General features: G+C 49.9%; 1 protein-coding gene across 2 annotated transcripts in view; it reads left to right on the top strand.

Moving 5' to 3' along the window:
• The window catches only part of NAT10 (N-acetyltransferase 10), a 35494-nt gene extending 12765 nt beyond the window's left edge, over nucleotides 1-22729 (top strand). For both annotated transcript variants that reach the window (XM_039233350.1, XM_039233348.1), the window contains exons 10-29: nucleotides 304-397; nucleotides 535-633; nucleotides 3661-3797; nucleotides 6961-7085; nucleotides 7539-7689; nucleotides 7960-8056; nucleotides 9416-9532; nucleotides 10355-10456; nucleotides 10552-10626; nucleotides 11183-11299; nucleotides 12101-12234; nucleotides 12457-12505; nucleotides 15974-16070; nucleotides 16153-16263; nucleotides 17141-17313; nucleotides 17784-17903; nucleotides 18241-18339; nucleotides 18702-18775; nucleotides 19677-19760; nucleotides 21937-22729. In XM_039233350.1, the coding sequence (XP_039089281.1) occupies nucleotides 304-397; nucleotides 535-633; nucleotides 3661-3797; nucleotides 6961-7085; nucleotides 7539-7689; nucleotides 7960-8056; nucleotides 9416-9532; nucleotides 10355-10456; nucleotides 10552-10626; nucleotides 11183-11299; nucleotides 12101-12234; nucleotides 12457-12505; nucleotides 15974-16070; nucleotides 16153-16263; nucleotides 17141-17313; nucleotides 17784-17903; nucleotides 18241-18339; nucleotides 18702-18775; nucleotides 19677-19760; nucleotides 21937-22048 (2167 nt within the window). In that variant the 3' untranslated portion in view covers nucleotides 22049-22729. The remainder of the gene's footprint in view (nucleotides 1-303; nucleotides 398-534; nucleotides 634-3660; nucleotides 3798-6960; nucleotides 7086-7538; nucleotides 7690-7959; nucleotides 8057-9415; nucleotides 9533-10354; nucleotides 10457-10551; nucleotides 10627-11182; nucleotides 11300-12100; nucleotides 12235-12456; nucleotides 12506-15973; nucleotides 16071-16152; nucleotides 16264-17140; nucleotides 17314-17783; nucleotides 17904-18240; nucleotides 18340-18701; nucleotides 18776-19676; nucleotides 19761-21936) is intronic.
• The last annotated feature ends 3781 nt before the right edge of the window (nucleotides 22730-26510 follow it).

Raw genomic sequence — 26510 nt, 5'->3', positions numbered from 1 at the left:
CCGGCTCTGCACGCTGAGGGGGTTGTGTCCAGGCACCTCTCGGCAGTGTGCCTTCACAGGCAATGCCGTGCTGCCTTCGAGTTGTTAATGTTTTTTCATTAGTTTGAGAGGAAAAATATATTAAACTCTGGAGTCGCTTTACTTTTCTTCCCTAAAAAGTGTTGTGACTTTTTTCCTGCCATTATCTCTGGCTATCACCTGTGTGACAGTGCAAACAAAACTCTCTTTTTTCCTCTTAATGTTCCCTGAAAGTCCTTTGGATTTCCTCATTACTTACAGAAATTCTCTTTTTTTGTTCAATAGGTACTCCAATATCTTTGTTACCTCCCCAAGCCCTGATAACCTCCACACTCTGTTTGAATTTGTATTTAAAGGATTTGACGCTCTGCAGTATCAGGTAGGGAATTAAAATAAGAACTCCCTTTGATTCAGAGCTGGGTTTAATCTAGGTGAAATCTTTGGAATGCCTGCTTGCTTCAGTTTTCTAAAGCTTGTTTCTCAAGTTTGTTATTGGTTTGACTCTCTTTCCATCAGGAGCATCTGGATTATGAGATCATTCAGTCTCTCAATCCTGAGTTTAACAAAGCAGTGATCAGAGTGAATGTGTTCCGAGAACACAGGCAGACCATTCAGGTGAGGCTCATTCTAAAACCCTGCTAAGTGGGGATGGTGTCCTGCTGTTTTTAAATACAGTAATTTCACATCGTTTTATGTCCTGTGTAATTCCATGTCTTGTATACAGCGTTGTTGTTTTATGGTAAACCTGATCCAGATTTGTAGCCTCTTCTCAAGGAAGACATTCAAGCAAACTAACAAATAGTATATGTAGCCAGATTGGCATTTATCCCTTGAAAATTGAGTAAGTGTGATTGTGAGTATGCTAATCAGCTAGAAGAAATATAGTCACTGTTCTGACATCAGTTCTCATTTTGCTGAGTTACAGCAGGTTTTGAAATGGTGCATCTGTAACTAGAACAATAATCTCTCCATTTAAAAGAAAAAAAGAACCTTGCAAGATGTACTCTGAATCTTTGTGGTTTAGCCAGTGGCCTATTTTCCTTTTTAAACAGTGTTTCCCTGAAAGCTCTATAAATCTCGTGCTCTGGAGGCCTGAATGACCTGCAGTTGTCCAAAGGCTGCAATTTTGTTCAGTTGTAGAAAAGCATCAGTGTGACAGGCTTGCAGAAAGGATGGAGGCCCCTGGGCTCCTAGTGGAGGAGGCTCATCGATTATTTTCAGAGTTGGGTTGGGGTGGGAAGTGGGCCAGGTAAACTTGGCAGTTTATGTATGTCTTTGACCTTTATGCTTGTTAAGGCATCTGTATATGCCTGTCAGGGACGTATTTCTTTTTTTAAAGGTCCAGATTGTAAATAATGGTAAGTGTTTATATTTTTTACCTAAGGAGCTTAACTTTTTTCTTAGTAGGTCTTTTTCTAGAATCTCTTCATTCTTTAGTTTCTTCTACTTTTGCTTGATGCCCTCGGCTAAGGTCAGGGGTACAGATGGCTGGGTAGGGTGAGGTGGAGGGTAGGTGGCCGTGAGGAGAGCGCGGAGGCCTGTTAAAACTCAAGACAAGTACACAAACCAAAGAAGGAAAACCTTTCTCTGAAATGCCCAGGCTCAGCCCTGCTGCTCCTTGGATTTGTAATCAGAGACCGCTTGTATTGCCAGAGTCCCTTTGTTTCCAGACTGGAGTTTAAGCACACAAGAGGTGACCTGACTTTATGAGGTCCCATTTGTGTCCCTTGGAAGCCTCCTCCTTGCTGGAAATTGAGAAAAAGACCAACGTTAGATTAAAGTCGGCTCTGCCTCTCCAGGGGGTTGCTTTCTGCTGCTTTTTATTTAAAAAAATTTTTTTCTTAATGTTTTATTTATTTTTGAGAGAGAGAGAGAGACACAGCGTGAACAGGGGAGGGTCAGAGAGAGAGGGAGATACAGAATCCGAAGACAGGCTCCAGACTCTGAGCTAGCTGTCAGCACAGAGCCCGACGCAGGGCTCAAACCCACGAACTGTGGGATTGTGACCTGAGCCAAAGTCAGACACTTAGCCGACTGAGCTACCCAGGCACCCCTCTGCTGCTTTTATGAGGTGCTTGTTTAGTTTTTCCCCTTAGGAGTCCCATGTCGTGGGGCCCAGCGAGGTGTGTCCTGCTGTTTGAATGAGGGGAGTCGCTCTCTCCCTGACCCATCCTTCAGCTTCCAACAAAGCAATTAGATGATCTTGTAGTGAAATACTTCAGAAAAGTATAAAGATAATGGAACACTCAGGTATCCGGCACTTAAGCCTCAGAAATGTTGACACTTTGTTGTTTGCTATGTTTCTTTCATGTTGTAAAAGTCCTTTTTGTTTTTGTTTTAAAGACCGAAAGCATCACAGACACAGTTGAAGCCCCTTTTGTACCCCTCCCTATCGCACTCCTTCCTGCCCCTCCCCATAGGTAACCCTACTCTGGATTGATGTTTCCTTCTGATTCACATGTTTGTGTTTTACTATGTAATTATGCCTCCATAAATGCTTGTCCTTTTTCAGCTTGCCTTTGTTACTCAGCATTTGTTTTTAAGATTTGTCCAGATTGAAGCTTGTGGCTTGGGTTGAGTTTAAGCACTGCATGTTTATATTACCATTTATTTATGTTTCTCGGGGTGGATGAGGGGAACTACTGGGTTTAGAGTATGAATAGATTTCCAGCTTTCTTGGATTTTGCCAAATTCTCCTTATAAAAAGTGTACCTGTTTACCTTCCCAACAGCATTTTTTTTTTTTTTTTTTTAAATTTTGTTTCTTCAAGTTCTCATCACCACTGGGTGTTTTATCGCTATTTAATTTTTACTTGCCTGTACGTGAAATGGGATCTGCTTGTTGTCTTTGGCATTGTACTGACTACTAGTGAGGTTTAGTGTCTTTGTTTATGTTAATTGGCTGTTCAGGTTTCCTTTTCTGTAAAATCCCTCTTCGTGGCCTTGAGCAAACTTTAAAAATAGCAGGAAGCCCTGAAGAAACTGAAGGGGTGGTTAGTATGCATAAAGGTGCCAAACTTTTTATATCATCAGGTGGCTATGCTAATACTATAAATAAGGGTGTTGTGTGAGTGTGTGTTAGGAAGGGATAGTGTCTTAGAAGTGTCCTCACCAGTGCGGGGAGAGTTGGCTTTCATAATGGCAGTATCCAGGTAAAGAGTGTGGTATCCAGTGTGTAGCAGGTGCATGAGAAAGGGACATCATCCCATTTGCCGCCCCTGGGGCAAGACCAGAGCCAGCCTGGGGGGAAGCATGAGGAGACAGAAAAGAGAAAGGAGAGGGAGTACCACCTGTCAGTACTGGGCCAGGCACCAGCCAGGGCATTTTTCTAGATTTGCCCGATTTTTCTGTCAAGCAGCTATCAGATAGGTGTTTCCTCCACTTTCCAGGAGAGGGGTCTGAGGCTGTGAGCATAAGTGATCTGTCCAGTGGCACACAGTCAGTGGTTGAACTTTCGAACCCAGGTGTCTGGCTCCAAACTCATTCTGGTTTGCTCTGCCACGGGAAGGTGGAAAGGAGAAATGAGAGAAAGAAGAACTGGGAAAGGGGTGAGAGAGGGCAGAGTGGCTTTTATGAGGCGTCATGGGGACCGCAGCTGTGGCACCGGGTGGCCAGGTAGTAATAGAAATCTTCCTCCCCACAGTATATACATCCTGCAGATGCTGTGAAACTAGGCCAGGCTGAGCTCGTTGTGATTGATGAAGCCGCCGCCATCCCCCTGCCTCTGGTGAAAAGCCTCCTGGGCCCCTACCTTGTGTTCATGGCATCCACCATCAACGGGTAAGCACCTCGAGTGGGAGTCCTTGCTCCCGTTGTCGGTTCTTGCTTGTCAGCGGCATGAGTAGTGAGCGTGCATGGTTCAGGGCAAGTCAGCCCGCTCCCGGAAGTTGAGTCCTGGGAGCTGCTCCAGCCCCTCCTGGGGCTTCTGCACATTGGAGCCAGTCCCTCGTTACTGAACGTAGCTCATCTCTGGTCTGACAGTGAATGGGCGGCACAAGACCGAAGGATTTCATAACCCAGGTGATGACGGTCTCATTCTGCGTGGAGGCCTGATTAAATTTTAGAGAGTTCACAGCAGTACTAATGTCACGTATCTTAGAGTGGTGTGAAAATTCGGTGCTAAAGTAGCTGTCAACTTAGTGTAAGGAAGCAGTCTTATAATGGCTGAAGAGATTTCTTTAGATACTCAAAATATTTAGTTCTTGCTTGTAGAACCATTAGAAAAAATAGCTAAGCCCCAAAAAAGTTGCTGGTAATATGACCACCTAGAGATGGCTTTTTTTATGAGAGACTGAGAGCAAGAGTTGGGGAGGGGCAGAGGGAAAGGGAAAGAGAATCTTAAGCAAGCTCCACGCCCAGCCCAGTGTGAGATCATGACCTGAGCTAAAAATCAGGAGTCAGACGCTTAATCGACTGCCGACTGAGCCATCCGGGCGGCCCTAGAAGTAGTTTTGTTTTGTATTTTGTATGCATTTATTTTACTTTTTTATTCCGAACAAGAATTTACATATTGCTTTTAATTTTTTTTTTAATATAGCGATATCCTGTCAAATCTTTCCAGGTCAATAAGTATATATCTTTAGTATTGGAAAGGTTTCTGTGTGGAGATCGATCGCATCTTCTTACAGAGATAATTCTGTATTACAGATTTATGATTGTGTTTTCTTATACTGAAAATATTTAAATAAAGTGGATTTTGTTTTTTTGCTAATAGCTTTATTGAGGTATAATTCATATACCATACGGTTTACCCACATCAAGCGTATAATTTGGTGATTTTTAGTGTCTGTGCAGAGTTTAACCAGCACCACAGTCAGTTTTACATTTTCATCACTCCCAGAAGAAAAACCATACCCTTTACCCCTCACCCTCCAGTCCGTCCCCAGCCCCCTGCCTTAGGGAACTACTAGTCTGACTTCTATCTGCATGGATTTGTCCATTCTAGATGCTCAGGTAAATGGTGCCATTACAGTATAGGGACTTTTGTGACTGGCTTCTTTCACTTACTGTAATGTTTTCAAGGTTTATTAGTGTATCTTTTATTGGTATTTCCTTCCTTTTTATGGGCAAATAATATCCCATTATATGTTTATACACATTTTATTCACACATTCATGTGTTGACAGACATTTGGATTATTTCTATCTTTCGTATGTTAGGAATAATGCTTCTGTGAACGTTGGTGTACATATAGGTTATCTGTGTGGACATGTTTTCAGTGCTCTTGGGTAGATACCTAGGAGTGGAATTACTGGGTTAGATAGTAACTTTATGTTGAACTGCTCCAGGAACCAGCAGACTGTGTTTTCCAAAGCAGCTGCACCATTTTAAATGCCCACCCACAGTGTATAAGGGTTCCAAGTTTTCCATATCCTTGCTGGCATGTGTGTTATGTCTTTGATTATAGCCGTCCTCGTGAATGTGAAGTTGCGTCTCGTTATGGTCTTCATTTGCATTTCCCTGATGGCTGGTGATGTGGGGCATCTTATCATGTGCTTCTTTGCCATTTGTGTATCTTCTCTGGAGAAATAGCTATTCAGATCCTCTGCTCAATTTTCTATTTGGCTTATTTGTCTCTTTATTAAGGAGTTGTAAGGGTTCCTTATATATTCCAGGTACAAATACCTTATCAGATGCTTGATTTACAAACATTTTCTTCTATTCTGTTTTTTTTCTCCACTTTCTTGATAATGTCCTTTGAAGCATAAAAGTCTGTTTTGTTGCTTGTGCTTACTTGTTTTTCTTCTTTTTTAAATAAGCAAATGGAGTTCCTTCAAAAAAGCTTTGTTCTGTGAGGTGGGGCAGGAGAATAAAGTACTCAAAAATTCCAAGTTTTTGATCATTCTTTAAATATAGTATTTAAGTAAGAGGAAGTATTTATACAATTCTTAAAATATTATCACAGTGAGTACTATGAAGCGATGCAATACTGGATTAAATAGAAGACCTGGGTGCCTGGGTGGCTAAGTCAGTTAAGCCTATGATTCTTGATCTCAGCTCAGGTCTTGATCTCAGCTCAGGTCTTGATCTCATGGTTGTGAGCTCAAGCCCCACATTGGGCTCCGCACTGGACATGAAGCTTACTTTAAAAAAACAAACCTACTGAGCCATCTGCCTCCTGCGGTCACTGGGGCTATGCTAAAGGAAGAAATCCAAATGAGACGAGCTGGCTCAGTGATCGTTTCTTTTTTTTCTTCTTTTTTTTAATGTTTATTTTTGAGAGAGAGAGCACATGCAGGGCAGGGGCAGAGAGAGAGGGAGACACAGAATCCGAAGCAGGCTCCATGCTGTGAGCTGTCAGCACAGAGCCCGATGTGGGGCTCAAACCCATGAACCATGGGATCATGACCTGAGCCGAAGTCGGTCAGTACTCAACTGACTGAGGCATCCAGGCGCCCCTACTGATGATTTCTTTTTTTCCAAATTTCTTGTTAGTTGTTTTATGTTACGTTTGCAATGAAAGTAGTGATGAAAGGAATTACCAAGTGTGGTGGTTTGTTGGTTTATTCAGTATTGATGTTCCAAACTGGAAGTGCTCTCTGCCTTTCTTCAAGCATGCTACTTCTGTAGTTCTCAATCATGGACCATTTAATGGCATTCCACTTCATTATGCTTTATACATCATCTTTCCAGTCCTTTCAGTTCACAGCATGGTCCTGTGAGGTGTGTAGAATAATCCCCTTTTGAGGATGAGTGGTGAGTTCCTTGCTCAGAGGTACTAAGTAAATGTGCCAGACTTAAGTCCAGGTGCTGCCACTGTGCTGGCCGCCTTGTCTGCTTGGGCGTATGGGTGCCCTGCTGGAAGTCTACAGGGTAGCAGGGCTGTTGGCAGTGAGCGGGAGCATGGGGTTTCAGCAGGATCAGGGAGGTGGTTCTCTGTCCTCTCATAGAGAGTAGGTTTGGAAACTCATTTGTGCCTTATGGCCTTTGCTTTGGCTCCTAGCTACGAGGGCACTGGCCGGTCCCTGTCCCTCAAGCTGATTCAGCAGCTCCGTCAACAGAGCGCCCAAAGCCAGATCAGTACCACTGCTGAGAACAAGGCCACAGCGACAGCCAGACTGGCATCAGGTACCCCCAGAGCTCTGAATGGGCCCGTCCATGGCAGGTCCCTGCAGATTCTCTTGCCAGATCATCTCCTTATGCCACCATGGGTGGTACACAACTGTCCTAGCATCAGGCACCCAGGCTGGGTCCCCAGGATGGGGAGTTGCTTTCCCCAAGGAGCAGCAAGCCAGTGACCAGATGGGAGCCTGACACAAGCCTTCTGGGCTGGGCCCTTGTTTGTTACTGCCTTAGGGCACAGTCACATTGACTTAGACCTCTGTGGGATCAGTGTCATGGCAAATTGAACATCCCCCAGAACAGTTTAAAACCGCTCAGTTAAAAAATTTAAGCCGTATATATGGGCCTCACATGATAAAAAGAAAGTAGAACATTTGCCTTGCTCTTTTAGACAAAATACATTTAATAATTATTTCTCATCGTGTCTGTGTGTGTGTGTGTGTGTTTTGTGGGGAGCAGCGCGAACGCTGCATGAGGTCTCCCTGCAGGAGTCCATCCGATATGCCCCGGGGGACGCGGTGGAGCAGTGGCTGAACGACTTGCTGTGCCTGGATTGCCTCAACATCCCCCGGATCATCTCAGGCTGCCCCCTGCCTGAGGCCTGCGAGCTGTATCCTCCCTGGTGTGCTGTGCCCTGTGAGGGGAGAGGAGGCGATGGAAGAATTAGGCTTTGGCCCTTTGTTTCATAGGCTGCTGCTCTAAGGACAGGAGAAAGTTAAACATTCTTCATTTCCTTTCTCTTCCCTCCCCAGTGTGTTCTGTACAGGACACAGGGCTCTTCCTTCTAATCTGACGGAAATCTACATATCCAGGTTCCCTTCGGAAGCAGTGTGTCCTGTTTTGGGTTCTCTTTGTTTTGTTTGCTTAACTCCAGACCCAGCTACTACGTTAACAGAGATACCCTCTTTTGCTACCACAAGGCCTCTGAAGTTTTCCTCCAAAGGCTTATGGCCCTCTATGTGGCTTCTCACTACAAGGTAACTGCAGCTAGCTGAAGGAGGTGCACTTCAGCTCTGATGACAGTCCTCCTTTACCTGGCTTTTCTTTTTTTCTTTTTGTTAATTTTTTTAATGTTTTATTTATTTCTGAGAGAGAGACAGCATGAGCAGGGGAGGGTCAGAGAGAGAGGGAGATACAGAATCAGAAACATGCTCCAGGCTCTGAGCTAGCTGTCAGCACAGAGCCCATCATGGGGCTCAAACTTACGAACTGTGAGATCGTGACCTGAGCCGAAGTCGGACACTTAACTGACTGAGCCACCCAGGCACCCCTGGCTTTTCATATCTTATATTTCCCAGTAGCTCAGGTGATCATTTTCCTGGGACCTAAATGTCCTGATGTCAAGGTCCACTGACCTTGCTGGAGGGTTGCCTTTCCCATTGTTATTCAGACCTATCTTGGGCTTCTAGCTTTGCATACAGCATGTGGAAAACCGGCATGTAACTCCATGCTTGGTAGGTGGGGAGGTTGGAAAGCTTTGCCTATTTTAAAACGGGTTCTTCTGTTTCTCACTTGTCTGCTGAATAGATAGGTTCAGATGACGTAGTGGCTGTTAACTGGTCGTGCTGACTGACGGAGACCAGCCTTTTACCTCTGGGCTATTTTTAAACCTTTGTTTTTGAGAGAGAGAGAGCACGTGCGAGCGAGCAAGCGAGCCTGCAAGCGTGCATGCGTTTGAGTGCCTGCATGCAAGTGGGAGAGGGGCAGAGAGAGGGCGACAAAGCATCCAAAGCAGGCTCTGTGCTGATAGCAGAGAGCCTGATGTGGGGCTGGAACTCACAAATCGTGGCATCATGTCCTGAGCCGAAGTTGGACACTTAGCCAACTGAGTTGCCCAGGTGTCCTCTCCACTCCAGGCTATTCTTAAGGAGCACTGGATGAGAATTTAGAATATTTGAAAGTCTTCAAGACTAAAGGGCACATTGGGAGGGACGCTTCTTGAGTGTCTAGGTAGCATTTTTGTGAAGTCCCATTAACAGGAGGCTGAAGAGGTGGTGCTAGAAGTGGTGACAGGTTTTCTTGAAATAGCCTCTTTGGGAAGTGAGAAGTTCAGTCCCCAGCTGTGAACTGCGCGGGGCTAACTAGGCAGTCCTCTGCCCTCTGCCGCCTCAGTGCTCATGGAGAGATGACAGCAGACATTTGAGGCAAAGTCCCACATAGGCCATTTCGGAGGGTCTGAGGCTGGCGGCCAAGATACTGGAAAAGCACTTTGCCAGGTTTCAGCTCGCCACTTGGCTTTGGGGAAGGAGATACGGCAGTCAGCCAGGACTCCAGAGTGGCCTCGAGTAAATAACAAGAGAAGTGGTTCTCATGGACTTGTATTTGTGCCCCTACAGAACTCCCCCAACGATCTCCAGATGCTTTCTGATGCGCCTGCCCACCTTCTGTTCTGCCTCCTGCCCCCTGTGCCCCCCACCCAGAATGCCCTTCCTGAAGTGCTTGCTGTCATGCAGGTATGGTGGCATTCATTTGGGGAACCACCTAGGAATCAAGGGTTAATGGCTCAGTAACCGTGGCTTGGGAGGGGAAGTGTTGATCCCCAGGGTGGAGCCAAGCAGCTGGGTGATCGAGGCAGACAGGGTGTGTGGAAGGGAACCACTACCGACAGAAACCTAGAGCCCCGCTGATGGTGAACAGGTGAAAGTCGGAACTGGCCACTCGTGTTTTGATTTACGGCTCCTCCTAAAACAGAATTTGTTTTCCTCCTTTATTACAAAACAACACATGTAATTCTACAGTTAGAAAATGCAGATTGGTGGAGTGGGATCATAGTGTTGGTAGTCTGGGCTTTTTTTTTTTTTTTTGCAGCATGTCAACTATTCATAATCTCTGTAGTTTTAATTTTTTTCATAATTTATAGTTTTTGAAGGTTTTAAAGGCTGCATTGTGATTATGCACGTACCATACTGTGTATAGCCATTCTCCTTTTAGACACTAGAGTCATTGTGAATTTGCACTATTTCGTATAGAGCTGCATGAGCGTCCTGTGTCTTAGTTGATGCTTGCACATGCTCACCGGGTATGGAGACCTTCTTGTAGCGTAGTTTTTGTGCTTTGAGCCTGGAGTTTGTCTGTATTCTGCCTTGTAAGGACGGTGTCCGGATGCTCCTGGGGCATAGTCGTGACACTACCACTGAGAATGGAAATCAGTTACAGGGTTAAGCCTGAGCTGTGGTGGAAACAGCTGGCCTCATCGGGGAGCCAGCAGGAGCTGATGATCTGCAGGTGGGCTCTGTGCCTGGAGCTGTGTCTGCACTGTTCCGCTCCCCCCACAGGTGTGCCTGGAGGGGGAGATTTCTCGCCAGTCCATCTTGAACAGTCTGTCTCGAGGCAAGAAGGCTTCAGGGGACCTGATTCCATGGACCGTGTCCGAACAGGTGCTGCACTTTCCCTGGTACGGCTGAGTGAGTGAAGCCGGCAGGGTCGAAGGGGGTTTTTGTTGCTCACGTGCCGGCCTGTGTCTCCCACACAGTTCCAAGACCCAGACTTTGGCGGCCTTTCAGGTGGAAGGGTTGTTCGCATTGCTGTTCACCCGGATTATCAAGGGGTAACGTGTCCTCCTACCTCTCAAACTCATGGTGCTTTCTCAGCTGCAGCCGCATTGCTGGCAGCTTGGTAGGCAGGCAGACCTGGTGGTAGGAATGGTCTGGGAATAAGCACTTCCAGGTGCTCCTCTGTCCTGGACAGTTTCCCTGGGGCTAGGCAAGTGGGCAGCATGATTGCATATGCCTGCTCTTCTTTTGTGAGGCTAGGGCTCTTGTGAACCTGACCTACTTTTCACAGTTACCTCCTGTCCCTTAGAAATCCCCACTGGGGAGTTAGTTGTGGAGACGTCAGTTTGGGGCTTGCTGGTCTGTGGATCAGAAAGCCCAGCCAGCCACCCTCACGCTCAGGCTAGATGGCTGAGAGTGAGGGTTATAGTATGCTCGCTCTTAAGGGTCTCTGTTCTGACCATTTTGAGGGATTTCATTAGTTCTCTTTGCCAAGTATAGTGTGACTTGGAGTGAAGGCTTTCTGGAAGCAATACAGGGGCATAGAGGTGGTTTAGATCGATTGAGAGCATTCTCTTCCTTCTGCCTATCTCCCTCCATGTTTGCTCACAGATGGGCTACGGCAGCCGAGCTCTGCAGCTGCTGCAGATGTACTTTGAGGGCAGATTCCCTTGTCTTGAGGAAAGGGTCCTTGAGACGTCACAAGAAATTCACACCGTCAGCAGTGAGGTAAGCGTCTTTCGGCTGAACTCCTTGTTCCTGGGAGGCTGGTTCTCAGGAGCATCAAGAACTGTCCAGTGGTCCGGGCTGTCTGAGCACGGGCAGATTTCCTCCTGTCTCGGAGAAGCTCTTGCCGTCTCCAGCTGGCACTGGAGTTGAGAGCCTTGGATGAGCATCATCAGTATCACCTGGAAACCTATTTTAGAAATGCTGGTTTTTAAGCCCTGGCCCAGGCCCGCTGAATGAGAGGGTCAGGAGTGGGGCCCGGCGGCCCATGTCTTAGCTCCTGGGTGATGCTGGCGCCTGCTTCAGCTTGCAGCCTCCAGGCACCGAGCCCCAAGCCTGGTCTACGGGAAGTCGTGTCTTTCTCGGTGAGGTGCTAAACACCAGGAGCTGTGATGGCTTCTCTCGCACATTCACTTGATTTTCACAGTAGCCTCTTGGGGAGGTGGGGAAGGGGCTTATATTTAATGTCCGGGTCAGAGGTTCATCACTTCCCAAGTCACAGACCCATCTGGTGACAGAACTGTACCCTCAGAACCCTATCTCTATCTCTTTTTAAATTGTGTGGCTATTTCCCTAAATTCTGGGTTTGGAGCAGTGTGGTTGCCTGCATGTGCAGGTGGTATACCTGGGACTGATCACTGGACTGAGTGCTGTGCCTGTTTTTTAAAACCCAGGAACAGAGAAATGTGTCCCAGGTTTTACCACGTTTAGGACAAAGCCTGTATGGTAGGGGTGCTTGGGAATGCTGCTAAGCTTCCTCTCCCTTGGCTGGGTGGACCGTGCTCTCTTCCTGGCGTCCTTTAGGCTGTCAGCTTGTTGGAAGAAGTCGTCACTCCCCGGAAGGACCTGCCTCCCTTACTCCTCAAACTGAATGAGAGGCCTGCCGAGCGCTTGGACTACCTGGGTGTGTCCTATGGCTTGACCCCCAGGCTCCTCAAGTAAGCGTTTGCCTGCTCTTTCTCTTTCACATCACCCCGTGGCCTTGGTGTCCTGAGAATGAACATTCTGTGGACTGTGTTTGCCTTTCCAGCTGGTGTGTGTGTCAGCCTCCTGGTGACCACTGCCCTACCCCTGCCCCCTGCCCAGCCCTTCCCATCTTTATCTGCCAGCCATTCTCAGAAAGTGCACACAGTGACCTGCTCTTCTTGTTATCTTTGCAGGTTCTGGAAGCGAGCTGGGTTTGTTCCTGTTTATCTGAGACAGACCCCGGTGAGTGAGGCCGAGGAGGGGTGTGGGTTTGCAGTTAGAGTTGGTGACAGGTCTGTCCTTATGTAGAGCCCTGGTGCTCTTGCTATGCTCTGAGCATGTGTGCCCCTGCCTCCAAGAGGTTTGTTCTGACGGACACTGAAACAGCCACCACCACTGAAAGGCCACACGGTCACACACTTCACTCCCCCACTGTGCAGTACACGCGTGGTGTGTACCTGGCTTTGTGCTTGATTATAAAGTGGCAGAAGTGCAGGGTGCCTGGGTGGCTTAGTCGGTTAAGCATCCGACTTTCGCTTAGGTCATGATCTCGCGGTTCATGGGTTTGAGCCCCACGTCGGGCTCTGTGCTGACTACCAGCTCAGAGCCTGGAGCCTGTTTCAGTCTGTGACTCCCTCTCTCTCTGACCCTCCCCTGCTCACGCTGTCTCTCTCTCTCTCCTAGAAATAAATAAAACATTAAAAAAAAAAAGTGGCAGAAGTGCAAGTGGTCTTGTTCATCAAATTCTGGAATCCTGAACCCTGGGGACCTCCTGGAATTTGTAAAACGTGAAATGGTGTTTTTAGGAGAGGGTTACAGATGGGCAGCCTCAGGGATCTGAGGGAGGGATGTGACTACATGGATGACAGGGCCATGGAGGATTATTATGGAAGGGACAGAGTTACTGGGAGTTCATGAAAAAAAAATTTAGCACCTTCAGTGAGTAAGGTGAGCCACAAAGCTTATTTTCTATGAGTAGAATTAGGCAATCGGAAAGTGAAGTCATGAGAAGTTTTTTAGATCATGCTATGTGCCATGAAGAAAAACACTGAAATTGTAGTGTGCTGAGTGGTCAGGCTTCTGAGGGGTGGCCTTTCACACTGGACCCTGAACATAGTGGACTATCCACACGGACGGTCCTGGAGAAAAACGTGTTTCTAAGTTTATTATTTTTTTTTTAATTTAGAGAGCATGCGAACAAGTGGGGGAGGGGCAGAGAGAGAGGGGAGAGAATCCCAAGCAGGCTCTGTGCTGTCAGTGCAGAGCCCGATGTGGGGCTTGATCTCATGAACTGTGAGATCATGACCTGTGCTGAGGTGCTGAGGTCAAGAGCTGGACGCTTAACTGACCGAGCCACCCAGGTGCCCTGAAAAAGATGTTTCTTGTTTCTAAGCAACAAGCACAGAGCCTGAGGTGGACGTGAATTGGTGATTTGAAAGTGACAAAAGGAGGTTGGCGTGGGTCATTGGGTTTTCTTCCTGTCCAGTGGGAGGAAGGTGTTCAGGAGCTATGGCTGCTGTGCAGACAGTGGATGGTGGTGGCCCAAGAGTGGAGGCGGGGAGGTGGGTGGGTGTGAGATGGGGTGTGGGCTGAGGAGGAAGCACTGAAGATGGGGAAACATGGCCAAGGCATGTTTCAGGGTCACACTGACTAGGACTGAAGGATTGGATTGCAAGATGAGTGAACCAAAAGAATTGAGGACAGTTCTTAGGTTTTTGGTTGAAAGTTGGTAAAAACTGGGAGATGGAGGTGTTATTTGCCAAGAAGAGCCACCGGGGGAGGGACAGGTCTGGAGGTGACAGTGGGAATGCCCTGGGACAGTGGGAGATGCTTGTCAGACCCTGGATGGGGATGGAGACGAGCAGTGGCCTGCAGGAGGTTGGGGCTGGAGATGGACACTTGGGAGTGTGTTCTCAAGAGAATATACTCCCTGGGGTCAAGGACTTTGTTTTCTTCACAGCTGTAACTTAATAGCATCTGCTACTAACTGTGGTATCGTGTTCAGTAAGTACTTTGCAGTGATTGAGTACATTTTAAAAGCTGTTGAAAGCTGGGACTGAAAGTTAACTGAGGGTGCGTCCTGGACTGTCCAGCGTTCAGAGGAATGAGTTGGGAGATGCAGGAGTGGCCTTGAAGTGTAGGAGGAAGTTGGGGAGCGTGTTAGAAGCCAGGATTAACCAGTGTTTCAAGAAAGGGAAGCAGTGGCTTTCGGAGAGCAGGTAAGCTGAGGACACATACATGGTCAATGGGCAGTGGTGATGAGAAGGAAGGCAGCTCCTGGAGAGCTGAGGGATCATCCTACTTGGAGAGAAGGGGAAGTGAGGAAATAGATGATTCACATGGGAAGTAAAAGGGGCAGAGAAACAAGGTAGCTGCAGGGAAACTGGCATTAAGGGGAGTTTATCGGGTGGGAGATTCTAGAACATGTTTGCTGCAGGGTATGATTCTGTAGAGATCACACAAATAGTACAGGTGACAGGGGCTGATTGCAGGCCTCGAGGCAGGGGGAGTAGCATCCCGGTTACAGGGGGAGAGGTGGCCACCTCACCCTTCATGGCAAAAGGGAATGCAGAGAGTTTGGGCACAGGAGGTGTTGGCCAGTTGGTTGGCTTGGTGTTCAGAGGATGAAATTCTGTTTTCCCAGAGAGGGGAAGCTGAGAGAAGGGGTGTTGGAGGTTTGAGTTTTTGGAGGGTGCAATGCCCCCCGTGTCCACGGTCAGTGCCCATTTGAGCATTTAAAGTAGGCCTGGTGAAGACCACTTGGTGTTCAGCTGCTCCTTTTTTTTTTTTTTTTTAATCTTTTATGTTTGAGAGAGACAGAGCATGAGCAGGGGAGGGGCAGAGAGAGAGGGAGACAGACTCCAAAGCAGGCCCCAGGCTCTGAGCTGTCAGCACAGCGCCTGATGCGGGGGTCGAACCCACGAACTGTGAGATCACAACCTGAGCCGAAGTCAGATGCTTAACTGACTGAGCCACCCAGGTGCCCCTTGGCTGCTCCTGTGCAGGCAGAGCAGCTCCCAGGTGGGCTGGGTCCTTGGCAGTGAGTTGGGTTGAGGCTGGGATGTAAATTTGCTGGTCAGCTGCGAGGACTGTGCCGACCATTGAGTTCGGCATGGACCACGTTTATCCCTGTGCTCCTGTGTGGTGCGCCGCCCATTTGTGACATGGTGTGGGTGGATTGTTATATGGATGCTCTTTGATTGAAATCCAGTAGATGTTTCTATGGTGCAGGGTTTCTGGTTGTTCTGTAATAAAAATGTAAAAACCTAAGCTCATTGTTACAGCACCTAAAGAGGCTTACATTTGCAGGCTGGTTGCCAGTGTGGGAACTCTAGGTTTAGGGCAAGGAGTTTTGTTGTAAGTTACCCAGAATGTGTCGACTGGGTCATGTGGGGTTTAAGCTGTAATGATTCTGAGTTCAGAATGCGAGTGGCTCCCTTCCATAGGTCCGGAGCAGACCTTGTACCTCGATGATCTGAACCGCTCCCTGCACTCCCACAGCACCTGCTGGGAAGTCACAGAACAGAGTGGCCTCTGACAGCTGCTGTGTGGGAAGTGGGGCTGTGTGGAGGTGCAGGCAGTGTGTGGGGGGCTCTCCCAGCTGGGAGGAGGGAGAGGCCCGTGGGAGCACTGTGTCTTCCTCCCCTTCAGCAGTGACAGCTGCTTCAGATAAGGGTGTTCTTGGTACCAAGTAGGCATTTGTGTTTCCAGAATGACCTGACTGGAGAACACTCGTGCATCATGCTGAAGACCCTGACCGACGAGGATGAGGCTGACCAGGGAGCCTGGCTCGCAGCCTTTTGGAAAGGTAAATTGGAGTGGAAGGGAGACAGCGAGGTGACAGGCAAGGGGCCCCCAGACCTCTGACCCCGCGCGGTTGTCCTCCACAGACTTCCGGAGGCGGTTCCTAGCCCTGCTATCTTACCAGTTCAGCACCTTCTCTCCTGCCCTGGCTCTGAACATCATTCAGAACAGGAACATCGGGAAGCTGGCACAGCCAGGTGAGCCGGGAGGGCTGGCGCAGACGGCCAGTGGTGGCCTGACCTCGTGGAGGCAGGAGTGGCACGGTGGTCCAGGAAGAAGGCTGGCTTAAGAATTGAGGGATGGTTCTAGGCCTGCATCTCCCACTGACCCCCCTTCCCGCTGTTGCTCCCAGCTGGCCCTGCTCTCCCTTAGGGGCACCTACGCTCATAATACCTTCCATCTTTGTAATAAGGCTCTGGGTGTCAGATAAGTTCATAGAGCCAGTTAATTGTGGAACTTGTTTTAAATTTTGTGAGCTAGGGTAACCGGCTCAATTCTCAGTCTCAATCCTCATTCATGAATTTGTAGTAAGAATATGTGCTCAACCTTCTGTGACTAACACATGGAAAATGTTTTGGGCATGTAAATTTCTTTGGACTATTTAAAATATTAAAAAGCATAATGGATCATTAGTATTAATAACTAGGTTTTTTTTTGCTGCTGGTTATGTGTGTGTACCTTTTTTCCCACCAATTTATATTTTGATGGAAAAATCTGTTTTTCTCAAACTGGGCAGAGCGTACACACCGTCTGTGAAGCTGGGTCCTGAGAAGTGGCAGAGTGGGGAAGGAATGTTGTGCTCCTCTGACACGGGGGCACCGGAACCTTTCCTTGGTCTGATGTGTTGGGTGCAACTCTGAGCAAGGGTGACATTCCAGCCGTCCCCCCTCCCTGCGTGGCCTGAGGCTGCCTGCCCTTGGCAGGAGAAAGGTCAGGGCTGGCCCGGATGAGGCTTTGTGGAGGAGCAGACGCTAGGCACTACCAGGGGACCGCTGTGTGTTAACCTGGGAACCCCATCAGACCTTGCAAGGGCGTCCGGCTGCTCTGATGTGTGTGGCTCTCTTGCATGTACAGCACTGTCCCGGGCCGAACTGGAAGCCCTCTTCCTCCCCTATGACCTGAAGAGGCTGGAGATGTACTCACGGAACATGGTGGACTATCATCTCATCATGGACCTGATCCCGGCCGTCTCCCGGATGTATTTTCTAAACCAGCTGGGGGACCTGTCGCTGTCCGCAGCCCAGTCAGTAGGTTATCTGTTGCTTGTGTGCTTGGTGTTCCGTTGGCTGCTCTGATGTAATTTTGTGTGTTTAATTCCTTGCGGTTCTGTTAGATGGGTAGTGTTCTCCCTGTTTTACAGGTGGGACACTTGGGCTCTAAAGTTGATTCAGTGCCCGACCACACAGTCAGTGAGAGGAAGAGCTGTGGTTTGAACCCACATTCTTCCCACCTCACCACACTGCCTTCATTCTAACACTGCCTTAGCAGAGGTACAAGGGCACTGTATAATTTAAAATGCAGCTGTGAAGCAGCTGTTAGGATAATCAGTTCAGGGGTTTCAGTAACAGGATGAAAGAGAAGATGCCCAAATAGACCATGCCAGTCGGTATTTTGTACCAGAGAGCCTTGGTCAAAAGAGAGTGACTGGTTCTTGGTGCCATTTTAAAGGGCAAGGGCCTGTCCTGGTGGCCACTCCAGCAGATTTTCCATCTTCCAGGCTCTGCTCTTAGGCATCGGCCTCCAGCACAAGTCTGTGGATCAGCTCGAAAAGGAGATTGAGCTGCCCTCAGGCCAGCTGATGGGACTTTTCAACCGGATCATCCGCAAAGTGGTGAAGGTAATGTCAGCCGAGGGCAGGGTTGTGATCTGTTTCAGGTAACTTAACAAACTCACTCCCTGCCCTAAAACAAATGGATGTTAACATTTGGCCATATTTGTTGCAGATTTTCTCACATGCACACACACGCACGCATGAATCGGGGGCTTCAGCTCTATCTGTAATGTCCCGTGTTTTCTCCCAGGGGCGGCACCACTGTTAGGAATTTGCTATCTTTCCAGTCTGTGTCTTCTACTCTTACCATGAACGTGTGTGCCCTTCACCGCGTGAAGTGTGTGCTGAGTGACAGGGTCCCTGCGGCTGCTCCCTTCGTCAGCTCTCGGCTGTTGTCTTGCAGCTGTTTAACGAAGTGCAGGAGAGGGCCATTGAGGAGCAGATGGCGGCAGTGAAGGACGTGGTTTTGGAGCCCACGATGAAGACCCTCAGTGATGACCTGGTAGGCCCCCGCCGAAGGCTGGCAACTGGGAGCGCACCCGTCGCCCTGTGGGAAGCGCCCTCTGCTGCGGGGTGGGCGGTGCTCCCTGCCTGCACGGGAGCTCGTGCTCTTCCATGTGCCATTCCCCGAGTGTGCGCGTGCAGGCGGTCCGGCGCTGCTGTCCACACTTTTTGTTTGTCCTTTCAGATGTTAGCAAACACATGTTTGATATTCTTTTAGTAAGAGCTGCCTCTGATGGCAGGGAAGGGGGTGAACCAAGGAGAAAGAGCTGTCTGCCGTCACAGTGATATTCTGCCTTCTTTTTCTGTCATTTGTCCTCTGCTTGGCTCTGACCAGCTCTATCTCTGGGGCTTTGACTGCAGGATGAAGCAGCAAAGGAGTTCCAGGAGAAACACAGGAAAGAAGTGGGGAAGCTGAAGAACATGGACCTCTCTCAGTAAGGCCCCTGTGCTGCTCGTGGGGAGTGGGGGCTCCGCCTTGGCTTTGTGGACCCTGGGGACCTGTCTGCAGGCCTCTTCTCGTCCACATCGGGTGCCTGGGCAGCTGTTACACGACACTGTTTTAGAAGCACGAACAGCTAAAACCTCCCTAACTCCCTCTGTGCATATTTTGAGGATTTCCCCTCAGGTCCCCAGGGAGGGGGTGCTTGATGAACATCCACTTTCAGTGGCTGCTTTTCTGTTTGGCTTTTGCATGTGAACTTGATTCAAAAAAAGATTCTGCCTACAAATAAAACAACAAAACAACTTGTTCTGGAACCCTCTGTGGACTAGGACTTCTAGTCCCCCTGAGCTTCAACTATAATGGTGTTGTCTGCTCCATGGGTTGAGATGAATGAAGATTCTAGAATTAGTGGCCTCTGAGCCTCATTGACCTGTAGCCCCCTGGCTGGGTCCTTAGAAATGGTGGTTGGACACAAGAGATGACAGTGCCTAGAGGTCTCCGGGCAGGGTTTTAACCCCACAATTCACAATATCAAAACCTTGACCTTCTGGGGCTGCTGGCTCTGGAGAGGTGAGGTGGGGCGGGGAGGCACGATTCTCGGGCCTGTGGGCACGTGCCTCGAGGTGGGAGTGAGGAAGACCTTAGTGGGGCCGCAGGAGGCTCCCCCTGCTGGACAGTTAGTGAGAGTGTGACTCCTAGCGGGCCGGTGGCCCTCCTCGCTCCCGTGAAGCTCCCTAGTGTGCGAGTGCCCCTTCCCTCTGCCGCTCCCGCTGGCACGGCTGGCTGAGCCTTCGTGGTGGGCCACGTCTGGTGGCAGTGTTGTCACTGTCCTTTCAGCAGTCCCTTCGTCAAGCAGGCTTTGAGGTTTCTCTGTTTTTTTAAAAATTTTTTAGATATATAATCCGAGGGGATGATGAAGAATGGAATGAAGTTCTGAACAAAGCTGGGGAGAACACCTCCATTGTCAGCCTGAAGAGGTAAGGGCCTGACACGTTCCTGGCCTCTCAGCAACTCGAGCGACTTTCATTAGAAAACAGGAAGTTGAAGCCAAAGCTTTGAGGGACAAGTCACTACTCTTTCCTTGAGGGTCGCTCCTTCGGTGTCGTATTTCCTACAGATGAGGCAGGGCCATGGGGCTCGTGTGGGTGTCAGTGCGGTGTCCTGTTCACCGTCACAACGGCGGTGGCTTTGAAGATGAAGTGACCGCGGCTCCAGGGTGTTCAGTAACTTCCCAAAAAGCATCCAGCCAGTAGGAGGCTGAGCTGGGGTCAGGGCCAGGTGTGCCCACTGCCGAGGCTGGAGTTTTACCTGCTGAATTCCCTTTCCTTGAAGCCAGTGGCTCCCTGAGTCTTGGGCTTTAGAGTTCTTTGCATCATAAAATTGAGGGCCCCCAAAGAGCTTTTATTTATGAGGGTTATATCTATCAGTGTTTCCCATGTTAGAAGTAAACTGAGAAATTAAAAAATTCATCCAAAATTAACAATCGTGGACTCATTATGGTTTTGTTGTTTAGAAAAATATTGTTTTTTTGCCCACAAATATCTCAGAGTGGCGTTGTTTTACAAATAACTGCTTTCCAAGTACTGTCTGGGTTAACAGCAAGCAGCTGGCTTATCTGCTCCTGCGCTCATTCTGGTGCCTCCGCACACCTCCCAGCCTCCGGAAGACTGGCCAGCCGGGAGAGTGAGAGGCAAACAGCGTGTTTGTGTTGTTGTGAAAATAGTTTCCCCCTTGAGGCCCACCTGTAAGAGTTGGGTGTCCCAGGAGGCCTTGGACCCTGCTTTGAAAACCTTCCCCTCCAGCTGCTTCTCTGCAGAGGGGGGCATCTGTAGATCATTGGTCCTCAGGCCGGAACCAGTATTGGACTTCCCGGCGAAGAGAACGAGGTTTCCCCTGCCCTGGGCATCTGGAGATGAGCTGCCACAGCAGGTTTGGGGCTAGTGGGGAGGGTGGCTCCCTTGAGAGATTTATTTGGAAAGAAGAAGTCTTGTGACTCTAGGAACTGTAGATCCCAGAAATCGGGTACTCTCTCCTGCAGTCTCTGCGAGTCACGGTGGCGTTTTGAAGATTCCAGCAGTGATGCCAACCTCTGTCCCCGGATGCTCTCCGATGTGGCATGAGGGCTCACTGTGTGCCCTGGTTTCTGGCTTGGACAAGATAGCAGATGCAGCATAGGGCCCGTGATGCCTCCCGTCTTGCGCATGGTGGCTTTGACTGGAACGAAAGGCTGGGACATGTGTGCTGTGGACCCCGCTGGTTCCGCGCTCCTCAGAGCTTGGCTTTTCCTGCTGTTTGGCTGTGTCCCTGCTGGTGAGGAGCTTCCTGCTTTTCACTGGCCTTTGTGGTAGATCTGCTTGAAATTCTCTGAGTCAGTTCTACTCTTCGGGAAAAAAAACACAGATACCTGTCATTATATTCTTTGAGGTCTTGCTTTTCTTTTTTGAGGGGTTATTTCATTCAGGTGATGGTAGTGGTCTGTGGATGGAACTGTTCACTCTCTCCTCATAGGGAGGTGTTTGTTCCCAGGACAAAATGCCACTGGAGAGTATCTTTAACCTGTAAGAGGGAGGGAAGGTGGTAGCCATTTGCTGAATAACTCTGGCACTAAGCTGTCGGTAAGGCCTCCGCTGGCCAGCGATACGTGTAACCTGATTTCCTACTCCTTTCCGTTTCCCTCTCATTTAGGAAAAATAAAATACTACCACACTGGAAAGTATTCTAGAGTGTTCTTGGGAGCATCCTGCTTTGTATTAGAGACTATCTTCGGGGTCATTGGGATACTAGGTCTGCTTTTGAGTGGTGGGAGGGTGGCCTGCTGGTGACGCCTTAGGTGTTTCTCGGGGTCTTGGGAGGGGAGAATGAATAGCACTCCAAGGAGAATGCAGCTTTCAGGTGTTAAGAGAGATTTATTCCTCCAAGAAGGGCCTGGTCGGGGCAGGAACTGGCTGGCGGGCCCCCCCAGCCCAGTGTCTGGCGTGCGGACAGGCCAGGATAGGCCTGCAGAGAACATTTCTGACTCGTGAGCGTTTCAGATGGCGAAAACCCTTTTGCAGGCAAAGCAAAGCAAGCCTGAAGCAGTCTGAAAGGTGTTAAAGATCTGTGCGTATTTTCGTTTTCTCTTTCTACTCCTGGTTTTTTTTTCCTTCTTTCTAGTGACCAGAAAAGGAAGCTGGAAGCCAAACAAGAACCCAAACAGAACAAAAAGTTGAAGAAAAACAGAGACATGAAGAATAAAAAAGATATGAAACTGAAGCGGAAGAAATAGGAGCGTGGGCGTCTGTGGCTGACGCATAGGCAATGACCCCGACTCGCTCAGCCGTCTCCAGCTGGACCCGTGGTGGCCTTGATTGTCAAAAGCAGCGAAGTCCCCATCAGATCTGGAAGCTGGCCACACGTTCAGACTGTGGCTGAGCTTGGCTTAAGGCAGCGTCTCTTCTGCGCGGGTCCGCCTGGAACTGGACGGTTGGGCGAACCTCTGGTGCTGTCGGGGGCCTGCCTCCCTGCCCCCCGCGCACGCCTCTCCCCCACAAGTTCACGCTTTGCCCCGGGCCCAGCTGTCTTGGCTCCCTCTCACCTGCGTGGAAGCCATGCTGGCTCTTGTCCCTTCTCGGACATGAAATGCACAGCCTTCTGGTGATGCTGGGAGGCCCCTGCTGGCGCCCTGGGCCTCTCGTCGTGGCCTAGAGCACTGGGGGCTCTGGTCCGACCACATGGCCGTGGCAGGTCATTGTGCGCTGGGCTGTGCTCTGCGTAACTTCCTCTCCTGGCTCCGCAGGCCTGTTGCCCTGCGTCCTGGGAAAGCCTGAGCTCTTCATTTAGGAAGAATGTGACACTGAGTCCCCAGATCTGTTATTTCATTTATTTGGGAAAAAATGTGCAAGAGCATTTTGCGAGCAGGGGTGAGGAGGGATAGAGAATCTATTTTTAATAAACAATAGGCTAGAGAGACCAAGTGCCTGTGGGTGCTCTTTGAGCCCGCGTGGGTGGGGGTTTCGCCTCTCCCTGTTTTCTCCTGGTGTGTCTCGGCTGCCAGGGAGACTCTGGAAGGAGTTGGTACGGAGGCCAGGGCTCAGCGACCCAGAAGTGGTCGGCACCCCCTGTGCTCACTGTGGTCCCTCCGAGCGACGTGCTGTGCCTCCAGGAAGCCAGCCAGCTGTGCTTTTCCTCCCAGGCTTCTGTCCGGTCATTTGGTCCCTTCTGTTGGGGATGGGAATTGTGTGGTGGCTTCACACATACATTGGTATGTCTGTTTGATGGTGTCTACTTTCTGGTTCCAAATCCAGTCCTGTGTTACTGAAACCTTTTCCTTTAAGGTCTTCTGCTGGTTTCTGAAGCACTGTTCCTTATCTCTGTCACTGAGAGTGAGAAAAGCTCAAGGTGGACGTCCGCTTAGTCATGTTCATGTTCTGATCTGCAGTCTCCCTGTGCCCCACGGTGAGCTGGTGACAGTGCTGCGCAGCTCCCTGGCTGTGTCAGTCTTTTGAGTTTCATGCTCGCTCACCTTTTTATCTGGAAAATTCACTTGGAGGCCTTGGGTACTGATCTTCCTTAGTTTTTCATAGAACTTAAAAAGGATTGCTTTTCCAGGAGTCTAAAGACCCTTTCCTGAGCCCTGATGTGTAATCTAGGTTCCTAGAAGCCAAACACCTGGCAAGGAAGGAAGGGGAACTTCAGAACAAAGAGGATCAAATGCATACCTCCCAGGACTCACCCACAGCAACGAGAGCAAATTCTGCCTGGACCTTGCCTACATAGGTTTAGGGGTCTTTTGTCTCCTGGATCACAGACTTCTGTCCACAGACCCTGTTAGGCCTGAAGGAAAGTTTGCTGAGAGGGGCAATGAGAATTTTTGGTCACTTTTTTTCAGGTGAGTCCCCGAGCCTATCTTTCAAAGAGGATTTTCATAGGAGAGTGACTTAAAAGCAAAGTCAGAGTGTCAAATGGTCAGGGCTGGGTGGTTTCTTAGAATTATGTAGCCATGTCCTTACACGGGTATGGAGGCCCAGGTGGGCCGTGCCCTTGCATGCCATCTCTGGCCGGGAAGCCTGGCCTGTGCTCTGCCCCAGGATGCAGGGAGAGGTGCCGTGAACCCAGACCTCCTGGCTTCAACAGTGCTGTGCCCTGAGCCTCACTGTGACCTTGGGCACACCACTTTCCTCTATTTGCTGTCCAGGTCCACATCTGTGAGTTGCAGGTGGTAATGACTGCTCCCACCTCCTGGGCCATTGTGAGGAGTGAATGGAGCTGAGTGTGAAGAGCAGATAGCGGGGCCTGGCGTATGGCAAGTGCTCGAGAAGTCTCTGGGTTGTGTGGCTGCGACTGCATAACTAGGGGACCTGCTCAGTGACACACAAGCTTAGTAAGACTTCCTAAGACTGGCTCTTCTAACAACCTAAGCTAAAGAGCTTTGGGCAGCAAGGAGATGATGCACTTTGTGGTCAGATCTGTCCGGTTCTCAGGCTTCCAACAAGGTCATTCTTCTCAGAGACAGCCTTCCCCTGCGCACAAAGAGGAAGTGAACATTCTGCCTGCCCTGTACAGTGCCGGCCCTTTTATTTGCAAAGCGTACATTCCTAAACAAGTCTCTGCACTTTGAGATTGTGGTCTTGGATTCCCCTCCAAACTTGAGAAAGCACACCTCCCCTAGACCTCACCATCTGGCCCCCAGACAGTGACGTCTGTAAAGCTAGGCTGTCTCAGGAAATCTTGTTGGCGAAATGCACTCAGATAGGCTGGCTAGGAATGCTGTCCCCAGGACAGGGAAGGGGGCTGAAGAAGCCTGAACAAAGAAGATTCCTAAATGGTCTCCATCCTCCTGAGGTGGGAGGGGGTTAATGCTGGCCTAGTGCTTCCACTACTCATCTGGCCCCAGTAGTCCCCAAGGACTCCAGAGTGACCAGGAGATGCACACAAAGGGGTTGGGGGGGGGGGAGGGTGTGGGGAGGGGGAGAGGAGGAAATAAGTGATTGGCACCTTGGAAAAATGTAGACTCATTATCTGAGGGCCATTAACACCAGCCGCCAGTTTGCAGGCCTGGAGGAGGGGCAGGGCTGCAATCCCACTGGCCTGAATAGGAGGGTCGGACCTCAGCCTTGGGAGTAAGCGATGCCCCTTTCTGTGAATAGTTGGGTAGAGGGGAAATGTCCTGTGGATTCTGCAGAGCGTGGGGCGGCGAGAAACGGAAGGCCTGAGGCTCTCCTACCAGGCTGCAGGTGGTTCAGCCGAGGAAACCGTTTCCATGGTCCTGGTGTCTGGCTGCCACTGGGCAACCAGCAGAGAGCAAGGGAAAGGGGAGGGAAGAGCAGGGGCAGGAAAGCAGGGGACCCTCCTGTCTGGAGGAGTTTCCTTTGGGGACAGGCCCAGGCTCCAGATGCCGAGCACCAGCCTTTTCTTTCCTGCAGGACAGCTGAAGAATGCAATCCCACTGGTCCGGAATGGACGCCCTCAGCCCCTTGTTTCCCAGGGACGCCTGTGAAGAGTTCACATGGCTCTGCCAGCTAATAGCTGAAGCGGGCAGCTGGAGGATGTGGCCTCGTGCTCTGGAGCTGTGGCCCTGAGGAGGTGGCCCAGCCACCAGGGGTAAGTAAGGTCACCAGACACCCCCAGGTCTCTTCTATTTCTAGCCCCTATTTCTGTGATTGAAGTGCTTCCTTAGTGTGCTCTGCTACACATAGGCTCAAAGGGGATCCATCCCTCCTCTACATGGCCTTCCCTTTGCCCTGCCCCCGAAAGAAAAAAATGGCTGAGCGCTCTGGGTGCTTGACTGAGGCGCATCCTGCAGGTGGGGATGGTGGACACAGACTCCTGAAGGGTAGTTCCTGCAGATGGCACGTGCCGGGCAAGGACAACCCCATCCTCCCTCACCTCCCTCATGGGGGCCTCTGCCCAGAAAGATGGCGCCAAGGGGCGCGCCTCCTCCCTTTGGCCCCCAGAGGGCGTTGTGGGCCCACGCAGTCGTCTCCCCACCTGGGCCAGGGCCCCCAAGCCACAAAGCTGGGCACCAGGCCTTTCCCAGACCGACCCTAGCTGACCCCATGAGGTCTTCATGTTGTCCCCAACCCCTGAGTTCTGTCCTATCAAGTTACTGAACCACAACACTTGGGTCCCTGTTTCTAGTGACCTTAGAAATTTTTCTTCCTGCCTCACGTAGCAAACATTTAAAAAAAACTTTTATTTCTGCCTGGACTTTGTACTTAAATTACAGCCGATCCCAGAAGACCTTTGGGCCCCAGTCACCAGCTTACTGTTCTCCCTCTATTACCAGGCAGCAAACACCCTGCCTCCACCTCCCTGGGCCATACAGTCTTGGCTGGTACAAAGGTTTGCAAACAACTGTTAACTCCAACAGCAGTTTCCACGTGAGGGCCATGGGGGTGGCGTGGGCCCAGGGGAGGTCGGAAGAGCCCCTGCAGACATCTTATTCCTGTCTGTGGGCTCCAGTCGCTCCAAACACCTTTTCTGTCCCAGTCAATGGCATGTATCTGCTTAACACACGGGAACGATTTTATCTCCTCAGCGACTTCATTTAATGGAAGAACAACACCAGGCCTGGCCGGGGGATGGATGCAGGCTCGGGTCCTGGGTGAGGTGAGTAGGGGGTAGCCTCAACCTAGCTTTTGGCAGGAAGCCTGAGTAACCAGGGAATTAGCCCTGGGCCCTCTTCCTGGTCCTAAGTGGGCTCTTCCCCAGCCTTGAGTAACCCTCTATCAGGAATGACCAGGCCAAGG

The sequence above is a fragment of the Hyaena hyaena genome, unplaced genomic scaffold (assembly GCF_003009895.1).
Source record: "Hyaena hyaena isolate Hyena2069 unplaced genomic scaffold, ASM300989v1 scaffold_74, whole genome shotgun sequence".
Classification (NCBI taxonomy): domain Eukaryota; kingdom Metazoa; phylum Chordata; class Mammalia; order Carnivora; family Hyaenidae; genus Hyaena; species Hyaena hyaena.
Note: the sequence above shows the minus strand (reverse complement) of the source record. Positions and strands in the feature narration are given on the sequence as shown.